The sequence below is a fragment of the Drosophila montana genome, unplaced genomic scaffold (genome assembly GCF_035044405.1).
Source record: "Drosophila montana isolate Dmon_TW-CO22-7 unplaced genomic scaffold, ASM3504440v1 contig_920_1, whole genome shotgun sequence".
Lineage (NCBI taxonomy): Eukaryota > Metazoa > Arthropoda > Insecta > Diptera > Drosophilidae > Drosophila > Drosophila montana.
This window is the reverse complement of record NW_026999206.1, coordinates 1,112,754-1,127,204: the sequence shown is the minus strand read 5'-3', so window position 1 is coordinate 1,127,204 and position 14,451 is coordinate 1,112,754. Positions and strand designations below refer to the sequence as shown.

The 14,451-nt window shown below is 44.8% G+C and overlaps 4 protein-coding genes across 4 annotated transcripts in view; 3 read left to right on the top strand and 1 right to left on the bottom strand.

The window, feature by feature from the left end:
• The window catches only part of LOC135440232 (V-type proton ATPase subunit F), an 85,280-nt gene that overhangs the window by 1,039 nt on the left and 69,790 nt on the right, over positions 1-14,451 (top strand). The window lies entirely within an intron of this gene.
• rsh (radish) overlaps positions 1-14,451 on the bottom strand; it is a 142,674-nt gene that overhangs the window by 80,157 nt on the left and 48,066 nt on the right. The gene's annotated exons all lie outside the window — the stretch shown is intronic.
• LOC135440267 (phenylalanine--tRNA ligase alpha subunit-like) lies at positions 730-2,824 on the top strand. The gene has a single exon (XM_064699348.1). The coding sequence runs from the start codon at positions 1,196-1,198 to the stop codon at positions 2,708-2,710; it is 1,515 nt and encodes a 504-aa protein (XP_064555418.1). The 5' UTR covers positions 730-1,195; the 3' UTR covers positions 2,711-2,824.
• LOC135440233 (uncharacterized) lies at positions 12,603-13,117 on the top strand. Its single transcript, XM_064699291.1, has one exon. The coding sequence runs from the start codon at positions 12,632-12,634 to the stop codon at positions 13,091-13,093; it is 462 nt and encodes a 153-aa protein (XP_064555361.1). The 5' UTR covers positions 12,603-12,631; the 3' UTR covers positions 13,094-13,117.

The following is a 14,451-nucleotide window of genomic DNA, read 5'->3' as shown; positions in this document are numbered from 1 at the left end:
AAGTTTGCCACAAAGCTAAAAACAATTGTTCAAATGCGTAACATTGTTGTGCTAACTAAACTAGTGTCTGTTGCGATCCGCATGCACATATACACATGTATATGTTTATACATGTACATTGTGTATACATGTACATACATATGTATGTACATAAAAATATGTTGGCATTGCGTGTCTACATTTCGTTATTATTAATAAACTGGCAGCTTGATGGCACAGCTCCTTCAATGCGCCCAACTCAAGCATGAGATTTGCTTTTCATGCGTATTTAGCTTAAGTGTTATGAACAAAATGAAACAAAAAGGCTCTGGCAAAATATGGACAAGAACACGCTTTGATAATCACACAAAAGCGATTAACGATAATCGTCATAAATATCGCACTTGTGCTTTTCCATCGACGCTTATCGAAATTATGGCAGTGGGGCAAGATAAAGATATATGTACATAGATTATTAGCTTGTTCAAGAATATGCATAATGCTAGATTATAGATGCCTAACACAGCCTGCTATACGCTTTTCTGGCTCTAGTTCAATCACATCATTTCCCTGATTCCACTATGCTCGACCAATTTTTCATTTACAAACTTCACATTTTGTCCGTTTCTTTAACTAAACAGCTGCTCGGTTTGATTCGATTTACCTAAGCGCCGCAAAGTATTCCTACCAATAGTCAAATAATATGTTCTCGTAGTCGGGGCTCCAATGCTCAAAACTGAGGTATTAGTAAAATATAAAATTATAATTTAAAGTTATGATACTTTCATATTTTTCATAACATCGATACGAAATTCGCTAATCCATAGCAAAAAAACACGAATTATTCGGGGCGAATAATCACATTTGCAACTGTCACATATTTTTGCATATGTGAAAAATGTGTTTTCTTATGGGAAAACGTACAGGCAACATTTTACACGTTAGAAAAGAAAATGTGACATTCCCAAAAAAATGTTAGAAATGCTTAGAGTGGAATTAGGCCATTTGCTATTAGGTTAGTTAACTTCGCGTCATTTCCGACATTTCTGACTATTTCTAAAAGTTCATCCATAATCTGAAACTATCGCAACGAGCAGTTATCAATAAAGTGACTAAACAGCAGCAATCGTTGCTTTCTGGTTGAGCTGTAAATTCGTGTACGCCATTTGGTTTGCAATTTCAAGGCTCTCGAGATTTGCGTGATACATAAGTGAAAATGGCTTCCCAGATGGAGTTCGATTTGACGGAGCGCATTTTGCTGCATCTGAAGAGCTGCGAAGAGGTTGACACTTTGCATTTGGCCAAACAGTTTGATATAGAGCATCAGAAAATTGTGGGCGCAGTGAAGAGCATTCAGGCGCATGGCGAGCTGCTCAAAGCGGAGGCACTTACGCACAAATCCCTTCAGCTGACCGAGGAGGGACAGTCTGTGGCGTTGCGTGGCAGCCACGAGGCCATTATCTATGCCGCGGTGCCCGGTAAGGGGGGCATAGCTCAGGCGGACTTGCTGGCCTCGGGCGGCTGCAATGCCAAGCTGGGCTTCAGCAAGGCCATGTCACATGGCTGGCTGTGGCTGGACAAAAGCGTGCAACCGCCGCTAATCCGGCGCAAGGTGGCCAACATAGTAGACCATGTGCAGGAACAGCTGCTGCAGCTGCAGCTGGCAGGAGGCGAGGCCCAGCTGTCGGCTCAGGATTTGGCTGACTACAAAAAGCGCAAGCTGTTGCAGGAGTTAAGCATTAAAAGCTTTCGGCTAAGCAAAGGACCAGAGTTTGCCACCACGCTGACTAAGCTGGAAACGGACCTCACCATGGACATGCTGGCCACCGGCCAGTGGCAGCAGCTCGAGTTTAAGGCCTACAATTTCGATGCACTGGGCGCATCGCCAATGCGTGGACAGCTGCATCCGTTGCTCAAGGTGCGCACCGAGTTTCGTCAAATCTTTCTCGAGATGGGCTTCTCGGAGATGGCCACCAACAATTATGTGGAGGCATCGTTCTGGAATTTCGATGCACTCTTCCAGCCGCAACAGCATCCGGCACGCGATGCCCACGATACGTTCTTCATCCAAAAGCCGGCCCAGTGCGGCGAACTGCCCGAGGATTATGTGCGGCGCGTCCAGACCGTACATTCGGTGGGTGGCTACGGCTCGCTGGGCTACGGCTATGAGTGGCAACTGGCCGAGGCTCAAAAGAATCTGTTGCGCACCCACACAACGGCCGTGAGTGCACGCGTTCTGTTCCAGCTGGCCAACCAGGCCGGCGGCTTTAAGCCCGCCAAGTACTTTAGCATTGACAAGGTGTTTCGCAACGAAACGCTGGACGCAACGCACCTCGCCGAGTTCCATCAGGTTGAGGGCGTTATCGCTGACGTTGGCCTCACCCTGGGCGTTCTAATTGGCACTCTGCATGAATTCTTTTGCAAATTGGGCATTACCCGGTTGGAGTTCAAGCCAGCATATAATCCGTACACGGAGCCCAGCATGGAGATATTCTGCTATCATCCCGGCCTGGCCAAATGGATTGAGGTGGGCAACTCGGGCGTCTTTCGACCGGAGCTGCTGCTGCCCATGGGCCTGCCGAAGGATGTGAATGTTATTGCTTGGGGCCTCTCGCTCGAACGGCCCACAATGATCAAGTATGGCATTAATAATATACGGGATCTGGTTGGATCCAAGGTAGATCTGAAAATGGTTGAAGATGGGCCCATTTGCCGCTTGGATCACGTTTAATGAGCATTGCATTTTTTTTTCTTCCGCTTTGTGTAAACGATAAGTTAATAAGCTCGTTTTGCAACACTGTTTCCGTCTTCGCTGACCAATCGACCAATCGGATGCATTGATTGCACAATAAAAACGTGAACAAACCAACTATCGATACTCGAGTTTCCTCTTCTCGATTCTCATTCATCTTTTCTTTCGAGCTATTTGAACAAAATTATAATTAAAATAAGAGCAACTATCGATAATAGGCCTGGGCCTTTCCTTTGTCTAATGCCGTTGCCCAACTTATCGATATTTGTCTGCGTGTAATTGCCTTAAGTACCCTCCCTATGCTCCATTGTTTCCTGATTATTTTTGCAGCTGCGCTCCGTGGTGGGCACATGAAAGAAAAGCCCCACCAAAGCCTACCAGAAAGGCTCAAAAACTTTGCCAGCATTTTGTAGTCTCTCAAAAAAAAAAATAAAATAAAAAATAATAAAATTGGAGGAAAACGCTGAAAGCAACATACAGCAACAACAAATTGAAAGTGGCACACGAAAATTACTTAATCCGACTTAAGAAGTATTTTCGTGTGTCACAGAAAGTTCTGTCCCCGCGCTGGGTTGTCAAGGTGGTGAAGGATGCCGGGTGCCGGGTGCTGGGTGCCTGGCCAGGGCCGTGCCGGGGGTAGCTAGGGGTATATGGCGCGTAAATGCCTGCACGTACTTGCCGCCTTTGATCTAAATTACCAAACATTTTCAGGTATTTCAACTTTGAATGCCAGCCGGAACCCCAAGACAACAACAAAATAAATACCACGAAGCAGAAGAGAATTCAAAAAGCCCAAAATTAAAATGTCAAATGAATAAGGAGCCCGAGAGGCGTCTAAACTGGGCAGCAGTGTTGAGTCCTGGCAGTTAATCAATGAATAGCCGCACCCAACTGGCCAACAGTATGCCCCTCGCCCCCTCGCCCGACCACCATTCATTAGCGCCCCAATTGCCCCAGCCCCCGCCCCGCACTGCTGGGCAATTACATCAAAAGAAAAATGTTGGCTAGAGAGCTTCGAGTAATTTTTCAATGGCCCAGACGACGCTCGAAAAATTAACTAAATAGCTGTTGGGCAGCCATCATCCGCCAGTCCGCCCGTCCGCCCGTCCGCCTACCCGGCCCGCTGCACTGCCGCCCGCCCCTGCCACCTCCCACCTCCCACCAGCCTCCTGCTACATGAAAAGCTACTTAGGCGTCGTCACATTTGTTGCCGGACAGGTGATAGACGCACAAAATGTTTAGGTTCCCCTAGTTATACTATTTCCTTTTGCTCGCTTTTCATTATTTCGAATTGCATATTATTGCCGGAGAACGCGAGAGAGAGAGAGAGAGAGAGAGAGAGAGAAGAGAGAGGGGGGGGGGGCGCTGTTACGGTAAGTGTCCGCCATTTAACTAAATTGCTTCAGTTTTGTCGAACTGTTCACCTAGACGCAAGTGCAGCAGCTGCTGCTGGGCATTTGTAAGTGTTGTAAAGTGCCTATTTAGCAAATAGTGCTTTCATTGAAAGCCAAGTTTAAGGTATTTTCAGGGCAACAAACTCTTGTCACACCACGACTCGTCTTCACATAGAGCGTAGATCATGCTAGGCTAATCAGTTTATACCAAATGCCAGGAAGAGAATGTTTTTTTTTTCTTTTTCTAAAAACATATCCAAATGTATTTTGAAAATGTTTTCGTGATGGGGTTTTGGAAAATTCCACCCGCAACTGTGGAAAATTGGTGAAATACCATTCGACCTGCCTCTCCCTTTTTTTTTTGTATCCTTGTTATTGAGTTGAACTTGTGAGCTGAAGGATGTTATATTGAAGTTTTACCCCGCATAAATGATCAAATAAGTGGGACCGTTTAGAGCATTGGACCCTCTAAAAGACGGACCTATAAGTATCCATAATCTGAGATTGGAAATGAGTTTACTGAAAGTAGTTTTAAATAAATATTCATTTTGGCTTGCATGATTTATAAGCTGTTCTTTGCTTTTATTTTTAAATGGACCCCAAAAAGCAGCTTGTGAAAAACGCAAAGCACCCTCCCCGCGCCGTTCCGCGCCGCGCCGCGCCCCCTTCAGCTGTCAGCTTAGCCCACGACCATTTGAATAAATAAATAATTAAAGTGCGCTCCGGTTTTGATATGCACAGCGTCCAGGGTTTTTAATATGCGAAAAGTGAACCTACGACCAGGGAGCGGATGGCACACGCATCAGGAACCATTTGGATTTCTGCTGATTATGCTGCAGGGGCTCCATAAGAGGGGCTGGGCGGGGCGGGGCGGGGCTGGCGCCCATTGTTGGGTCAGTGCTGAGCGGTTGAGCTGCTTGAAATGCACAAGACAGAAGGCGAATGAATGGCCATTGGACATGCAGCCAAGTTGCTGGCCTCACATGCTGACTGGCAGCTGACAGCAAAATAATTTCCGCTGACAATGCGAAACGCCTCAACCGAAATGAAAGCGACGGAACGGACAGAACGGACAGAACGGACGGAACGGACGGAGCTGCCGAAGCGCAGTCACTGTGGGTGGGGCGCCTAAAACCCTGTTAACGGGCCGGCTCAAGGCATTTGAAAGGACTTCAAATCTTTAAATTTAATAAATGCAAAATATTATAATAACATTTTGTTGGCCCCGCATAACGTGCTTAAATTGTGATTTATTGATGAGCTTTAGACATTTAAGTTTGGGAAACATTTTTCTTGCCGCCAATTGGTAATTTTGTCAACCATAACGAAATGCCGAATGACCCACATTTTGGGTCTGATAATATTGATTGATTGTGTTTGTCAAGTCAAATAATTGTTATTATATATTTTTTGTAACCAGTGTCTTATGCATGTTCTCTCTCCATCTCCTACCAAATTTACGATCCGCCCTGGCTACGCCCGTTTGCTAGATTGCAAATGCATATCATATTAATTATTATATATTGACTATATACCACACATTATCAGTAAATAAAGTATAGATCTATACAAATCCTTGAATACTGAGCTTATATGGAACAAAGTATATAATAATACAGGTATTTTATACGAATGCATATAAGTATTATACATGTGTGTGTGTGTGTGTGTGTGTGTGTGTGTGTGTGTGTGTGTGTGTGTGTGTGTGTGTGTGTGTGTGTGTGTGTGTGTGTGTGTGTGTGTTAGTGTATGCATGCATGCATGTATGTATGCATTTATGAATATATGTACGCATGCATGTTTGTTTTCTAATACCAAACGCAGTACAAGCTTATTTGCTTCTGTGCTGCAAATTTTAATAAAACGAATTTCTACCGAGTGCTCTACTCTTCGATTCTCAAGAATTCAAGTAGGCTCTGCAGTTTTTCATGCTTAGATAGTAATGTAGTGCATTTTTTTTGGTTGTTTTTTTGTGTGCATGTAAATTATATGAATGTATGTATGTATGTATGTATGTATGTATGTATGTATGTATGTATGTATGTATGTATGTATGTATGTATGTATGTATGTATGTATGTATGTATGTATGTATGTATGTTTGTATGTATGTATGTATGTATGTATGTATATATATATATATGTATGTATGTATGTATGTATGTATGTATGTATGTATGTATGTATGTATGTATGTATGTATGTATGTATGTATGTATGTATGAATGTATGTATGTATGTATGTATGTATGTATCTATGTATGTATGTATGTATGTATGTATGAATGTATGTATGTATGTATGTATGTATGCATGTATGCATGTATGTATGTATGTATGTATGTATGTATGTATGTATGTATGTATGCATGCATGTACCTACCAATCAGTCAGTCAGTCAGAGGGGTCAAACAGTTTTGGATATATAGAGATTTGGCACGGCTAGCGCGTCTCTAATGCGCCCTCGGGCAGTGCTCAGTGCAAAAGTGTAGCATACTTAACAGCGCACACACTTGCGTTTGTTGTAAAGTATTGTAGCTGCATACAAATCTGTGATCCGCCCACGGAGAGAGAGTTTGACTGTACGCATTTGGCCCTGGGCAACAGCTATCTAGGCGATTGGCAAATGGCTGGCATACTTAAAAGTGCTTCATAGAGTACATTACAAAATAGTTCGGCTGCACATCGACTTGGGCGCGCTTTAATGGCTTATACCGCTCCTGGGCAGCCCCCTTTCGAATTTGTGTGTGTGTGTGTGTCTGCGTGTGCGTGTGTGCAAATGTGTAGCATACTTCTCGGCGCTATGCAAGCCCCAACAGCCATTATGCAAATCAAGCGAAAAGGCGATGCCAAAGCATTTAAGCCGTTTTAGCTCAGCTGCCTCCACCCACACGCCCCCACATGCCCAACAGAAGAGCCAACATCAACAACTTTCACCCCCCCTCCCAACGACCCGCTCGCCGCTATTGTTGTCGGTGTTTTGTGCTGAGAGCCGCTGTTGTTGTTGCTGTTGGGGCTAAAATCTAATTTCCTTCGGCATGCGCCGCAGCAGCCACCTTGGCAACATCAGCTATGGGCCTGTGTGTGCGTCTGTTAGTGTGTGTGTGTGCGCGCTGTGTGCCTGCATAATTCAAGTGCACAACAAGTCGTAGCAGCGTCAAGCAGCGGGTCGACTGTTGCCCAGGTGATCTCAAGCAACTTTGCTAGCAGCTCAAATCTCAAATCTCACAGCCCCACAGCGAGCGAGAGAGCGAGAGACTAAAAGTCATATCAGAAATGGCAATCGTATTGCTTGTCATTAGCAAATAATCAATGCGAATTATGTGCAACAGTTGCCAGCAGTCGGAACGTGCCGGAATGCCAAAAGGATGTTGAGGGGGGGGGGGGGAGGGGTGGCGTTTACATCTCGCTCTTGGCAGTCAAGTGGCGGACAAGTGCCGTGGACGCCCTGCAGCGCGCGACTAACTAAATAGTGCCACGCCTGCACGCCACACAAACATCCAGACGCCCACTCTTCATTCCTGCCGCCGCCCCCGCCCCCGCCCCTGGCCCTGTCCCTGGCCCTGCGGGTGACTTTCACTTTTGCAATGGCAAGAGCCAGTAGCCAAACAATGGACCGCATCGTTTGCTCGTTTATTTGCTAACAAGTCTAAAATGAAATTAATTATAGTTACGCACAGTTGGCAGGGCCCACACCGCGAAGGGTGCCGCAGCGCGGGCAGCGGGCCGAACGGGCCTCTGCCTGTGCCTGTGCCTGTGCATTGCCATTGTTTTTGGGTGGGCCCCATTGGGGCCAACATTGGCCGCCTGCTCAGCTGATAAATGTGCAGGGGGGGGGGGGGGGGGCAGAGGACAGAGGGCAGAAGCCACTGCTTAGGCAAGCCCACTAACGCCTGCTCTTTTATTTTATTTTATTTTATTTTATTTTGCTTGTGCAGGGTTAGTTGCCCATGTCGCGTTGGCAAATAGTTTGGGTAAGGTGAATGACAGGCAGCGTGCATTTTGGCTGAGACGTGTGCCAGACCCAAGGAACTCAGAAGCCCGAAGATCTGCTGTCAGCAAAATTGATATATGGCCGCTTGTATACAAAAGGCAACTACAAATTGTTTTAGTTTTAAGATACTGTGTCGGCCAAAACCCATTAAAATAAGTTTCATAATTGCACAGCAAGGTTTTGGGATGTGCTATAAATAATTAAAAGAGCATACTTAAGCGTTTTAAAAGCATGGCTAACGGTACTTAAGCCAAGCCATATACATTATATGTATCATATGTGTACCCATATTATCTTGAACGATATGGGCTCTTAAACAGAAGAAATTATAATAATTTTGAGTATGCCTGCAACCAGGCTCTTTAATATTCTTATATGGTTACATGACATACATATATCCCATATATGTATGTGTCATAGCTCGGCTTGGTATAAACTACACGGAGTCAGAGGCTAGATAACTCAATTTGGTAAAAAAAAATATTTAGAAGGTATATATCATTCTACTTTGTTAATTTCAGAAAGAGAATAATTGTGCTTGTTAGCTTAGTAGAGTATTTATTTGTCGTATCCCTAAAAACTAGCCTTTTTCTGTGTGCCTTTTGTTTGTTTACAAAGTTGCCAACCGTTAAACATAGCTCGGTTCAGTCTCCAGCTTCGGCTCCGGCTCCGGCTCCGGCTCCGGCTCCAGCTTAAGCTCAGGCTTAACTGGTTGGCTGGCCGCCTTCGACGCCCTGGCTGGGGGCTATGTTTGCCATCACGTTCAGGCAGCTGATGCCTGTCTGTGGCCCAGAGCTTTTAATTAATGCATGCAAGTGCGCGAACGGGGCAGCTCTGTCAAATGTCCGCGCTTGAACAATTTAGCCGTAGCCATAGCCGTTTCCGGCCAAACTGGCGGGCCGGCCAAAACGAACGGCCGAAAAGTGGCTGAGAGCCTGTCGGGCTCGTGTTTAACTCCTTTTTTTTTTACTTGCATATAATTTGAAGTCTCCTGTTGTGTGTTTCTGCCAGTTTCCCCTTTCCCCTTTCTGCTCCCCCCGTCCACACCCACTCGATTCGCTCTGCCGCCCTTGCCAGCCGCTTGTTTACATTTTATATCAAAAACTTTTACGAGCTACAAAATGCGCTGAAGCTGAGCGCCAAAAAAGCAAACAAATGTGCCGAGAGTTGCGGAGCGGGCATAAAATAAATAAAAATAAAATTGATAGCATGCTCTTTGGGGTCTCCCTTTGTGTTGTGTTGTTCTTTCTTCTTCTTCTTCTTCTTCTTCTTCTTCATCCTCTTCTTCTTGCTTTGTGGGGGTGGGGCTACACTGGCCGACTAGGGAAGGGTCTCCCAGCTACCCACTCCTACGTGGATCCCCAAAAATGGCGACTCTAATGACAATTATCGGCAACGCAATTATCTCAGCCAACAGATGATAACACTGCTTAACAAAATTAAAGTGGCTCGATTTTCATGCCAAACATTCACAAAGCCGCAAAGCATTCAGCACTTAATGAGCTAGTTTTCAGCTGAAAGCTTAACAATTGCGCGCTTTTCATTTTATATGCGTTACACACAATTTGCTCGGCACAACTGGGACAAATTTATATAATTTGCTGTGTATGCTAACTTTATTAATTTATATGCTTGGTGTTATATTTATTCATATGGTAATTACGAGTAAAATTGACCAATCAATTTTTTCTAATCCAATTAGACTAAAACGTAATCCTTTATCACTTCAATTTTGTTCTACTTCCGGGTCCGGCAGGTCGGATGCAGCACATTGCATTGCTGCTTTAAAGATGAGGCAATTTACAAATGCAATTGTCTGTTGTGCGAAAAGTATTATCATATAATTTCTAGCCCTTAATGCTACCCGCAATTGGGAACGAACACAAGCTATTTGAGTTCAAGTTCGTTTCACAGTTAAAAGAAAAATAATGGTTAAGGGCTCGAGCCGGCATGATGCCAAGCAATTTTTGTTTACCTTCTCTTTCTCCAAGTCCTTGTTTTTTCCATGCTGCATTTGATTTACCTGCCTAATTTAAATTTGGAATTAATTTTAATCTCGAACAGATTTGAGAGCTTTTTAAACAACTTGAGTAGCTGCTCTTTAAGGCAATTCTCATGTGTGTTTTGGGTTGCTGTTTGTATTGAAAATATGATGGAATCGTGCTATTTGGCCAGGTTCTGGGCTTGATTTAGTTGTGCAAGTTGTGACTATAAATAAAATGGGCATAAAATGCGTTGATGCCTGAAATTGATGTGCCCGAATAACGATTGCAATGACAGATGGCCGCTATTAACGGGAAAAGGTGAACGCCGTGCATGTGTGTGTGTGTGTGTGTGTGTGTGTGTGTGGGACCATAAATTCCCAGCAGTTGCCAAGCGGCGGTCGCAGAGATGAACCCCCAGGCAGCCGCCAAAACGGAGCGGGCAATGCAAAACATTTCAATAATGAAAGAAAAAATATAAAAGAGAAAATCAGAGCAAAGCTGCTAAGCGCACATAGCAGCCACGTGTGTGCGTGTGTGCTTGTGTGTGCGTGTGTGTGTGTGTGTGCAGCCAGCCATTTTATGTTAACAACTTTCTTGGCCCAAAGCGTTTTTCATCAAGAAGCAAGAAGCGACGAGACGTTCTCGACTTTATCATCATTTTGTTTATCATTAACAACTCGTCAGCGGCAAACAACATGATGATGCCAACGATAATGATACAGATGATGATAATGATGATGATAATGATTACTTTCAAGTGTGTGCCATATGTCACACGCACACACACACACGCACACACACACACACATACACACTCAAGTACAGCAACCGCGATTGCTGCTCAAGCAACTCATAATAATTATAATAAAAATAATAATAATAAAAATTAAATAAAATATAAAAAAAAAAACAAAAAAATAAGCAAAATAAATGTAAAATCAGTTTATCATTCAAGCCAGCCGACAGATGGCGCTTTCCGCTGCTTGGGAAACAACTTTATGAACCATAAAACCAGGTGGCAAAACGAGCCAAAGGCACACGACGTCCTCTTCGTGCGCCCGCACCGCCCGCACCTACAGCAGCTGCTTGCCTCTTAGCTGGTAGCTGGTAGCTGTTAGCTGTTGGCTGGGGCTAAGCCCGAAAGTGGGGCGTGGCTGCTGGCGGAGCATATAATTCATCTGTGCTTAAAATGCCATTGGATTGCATATGCTTAAGTTTTCATTCTTTATTTTATGCCCAGCGAATGGGTTGCCGTTGTGAGTCCTTAACTGAGATTTGCTCGAACCGGGCCCCAAAACTGAAACATTGCAGATGATGATGGTCATGGTCATCATGAACTGGCCAATGATTTGTAAACGTGGATTGCCCGAGTAAAAGAAGACAAGATTTGATAGCCGGCTGAGAAGATGTCAAAATGGTAAAGAACGTCATGCACGACGCCAGCGATGACCTGTCCTGCCAGTTGTCTGCGAGCTAAAACAGGACTTGTTATCTAGATGGGGCTACAATTCTATAAGGTATCTTCATTATGTTCATGTCTGCAGCAAAGATTTCCTTGGTTCGGTTCACAGTTCAAGTCATTGCCTCGCACCAAAGTTCGGTTCGTGAAGCTGGTAATCATATAAAGATATTTTTATTTGTTGATTCCGATTTGATTTCCCCAACATAATAATACTTTTCTACAAGCGTGTATAAATGCGCCTAAAGTCGATGTCTCGATATAAATTGGCATGCCACAGGGTATATGCTGGTCGGGCATACTCATAGAGCAGGCGTATCATTCTTGTTGTTATTGCTGTTGATTCTTATTCGGTTGGCCTGTGAAGTTGTGGGCAAAAGTTTTCATGTTTTCATATTTTTCAGCCAGCGCCAGCCGCAGGCGAAAGATGCCAAAGATGATGATAAAAGCCGAGTCGAGCATCGAGTCGAGTGTCGAGAGTTGAGTTTCGAAAGTCTGAGTCTGTGGGGGTAGTTGTGGAAATGTGAGCTGCTGCTGCTGCTGCTGCCAGCAGCCTGGGGCGCATGCATGGCGCAAAGTAATGTAAACAAGACTCACACACACACACACACACACACACACACATGAATGGGGGGAGGGGGCTGTAAGGTAGAAAGCAAGACGCTTGGATACGCGCACATGCACACGCCGAGATTTTGTTGTTGGCCAGTTTTGCGGCTTGGCCCGGTTCATCATTATGCGGGCCATGTTTTTAGCCCTTTGGGCCAACTTGAAGAGTTGCCAAAAAGTTGGCATCTCGCTTACAACTGAACTCCGTAGGCGTTGTGCTTCAACTCAAATCTAGTGGCTCCCTGTCTCCCTCTGTCAGGGCCGCATAACAAAATACACAGAAATCCACACACACACACACACACACACACACACACACACATGCACACACAGCAACAGTTCGTATCGAAATTCAATTTGAATATTTTCTTTTTCTGAATTTTTGTGTTTTTTTTCTTTCGTTTTGTAATATTTTGTTAAAATTTGTATCTGAATTTTTATCTAGTTCTTGTTCAAGTCATGTCGCAATCGCCGTCGCATAAGCCGCAGTCGCAGCCGAAGCGAAAGCGGAAGCATGTGATATACAGCCTTCAGCTGGAGAAGCGCATACATCCGTTGACGAAGGATTTGACCGTGATCGCCTGTCTGCCCGATGGCGACTTGCAGTCGTTGGAGCCAATCAAGCCCCAAGAGGAGCGCCTCTATAAGATGTACATCTGCGAACCTGATGGGCGTCTGGTCAAGTCGATTGCCTTCACCGAGAGCGATTATCGTGAGGTGGTGAAGGATTTCATAAATAGCGACTGCACCGAAGCGGATGCGGATGTGGATGCGGATGCAGATGGGAATGGAGTTGGGAATAGAAACGGGCATGGAAACAGGAAAGGCGCTGGCGAAGGGAATGTGAGTGTGAAACGAGGCTCCCTGCTGGCTGAAGCATCAATCACATTGTTTATGCCGTATCAACACCACATCAAATAAATTTCAATTGTTTGCTCAATCAAATTAGTTCAGATGGCTGCCCGCCCACTCACGGCCTGTTACCTGGGCCAAGCCGACAGTCAATGTCTGCGTTTCTGGCAGCTCAATTAGGCAGCTTCGCTTCGGTCGCGTTGCTCGACCTTAGCTCGCGTACATCACTTTGATTGAAGTTGAGCCTCGAGCCAGTTTCTGGCCATTTGATTGATCAACAAGATTATTTGCTTAGCTTGTCACGCCCTGTATAACTGATTGACTGACTGACTGACGGACTGACTGACTGACTGACCGACTGACGGACTGACTGACTGACTGACGGACTGACGGACTGACTGACTGACGGACTGACGGACTGACGGACTGACGGACTGACTGACTGACTGACTGAGTGATTGACTGATTGACTTCCTTGTTTTTCAATCGGCCTTGAGTTCATTTGAAGAGAAGTTTTGCACTATTTGTTCGAGCAAATGAAGGTCTCAAGTTGCAAAGACTAAAGTTGAATCAGTTTATATTCGGCTTCAAGCTCAAAAACTAAACGACGAAAGAAACGGATTCCGATGTGAATAAATAAGTCCTTGGTTAGTCGGAATACTAGCTTGTATACCTATTATCAATCGAGTTGCAGTTATCCGGAGCTGAGCTTCTATTAGCTCTGTTAAGTCGAGCATTATGACTGCAAGGAACTTTCTTCAATTGTTGAGACACCGAGACACGGCAATTTTCTTGTTTATCGCTTCTTGTAATCCTCAAAAAAAAAAAAAAAATCATTTCGTTCCCCTTTTCACAGTTTTTTCGACCAATTTCCAAGCAACGACTTTTAATAGTGCTTCCATGTCAGAAGTTTTTCTGAATAGCAAATCTTTGCAAGGAACGCCCACTTTTCCGTTCTCTATCTCCGATCCCTTATGACAATATCCAGCACACCCATTGATAGAGAAAGGTGTAAAAAACAAAGTATCATGGCTTTGTGCAAATGCGTGTAACAGGAAGAAGAAAATGTGTAGAGAAGTGTGAGTTCGATACCGAAAATCGATTGATTGCCATCGAAATTGCAAAGCATATGGCAAAGTTGTGTTTGCTTTAGTTTCGGTTGCGCCACCCCCTCCCCCGCCAGTTAACCATATTGTGTGGGCCACCCAGCTGCGGAGGCGTGGCTCGGCGAGGGTCGGGGGCGTGGCTTTATTTGATATGCTTAAGGCAAAGCTGTGGGACAGACTTGGCAAATGCTACTTTGATGTTTCATGTCAAGGTTTTTGCTTGGTCAGCTCTCAGCTCTCTCTCACCTCTCCCAATCACAGTTCTCCCACCTGACCCCCCCCCCCCCCCCCCCTCGACTCTTGAGCTGCCGGCACCGACAT

What these genes read in the sequence shown, in the direction of transcription:
- LOC135440267 (XM_064699348.1), top strand. Translation starts at nt 1,196, where the DNA reads ATGGCTTCCCAGATGGAGTTCGATTTGACGGAGCGCATTTTGCTGCAT.
- LOC135440233 (XM_064699291.1), top strand. Translation starts at nt 12,632, where the DNA reads ATGTCGCAATCGCCGTCGCATAAGCCGCAGTCGCAGCCGAAGCGAAAG.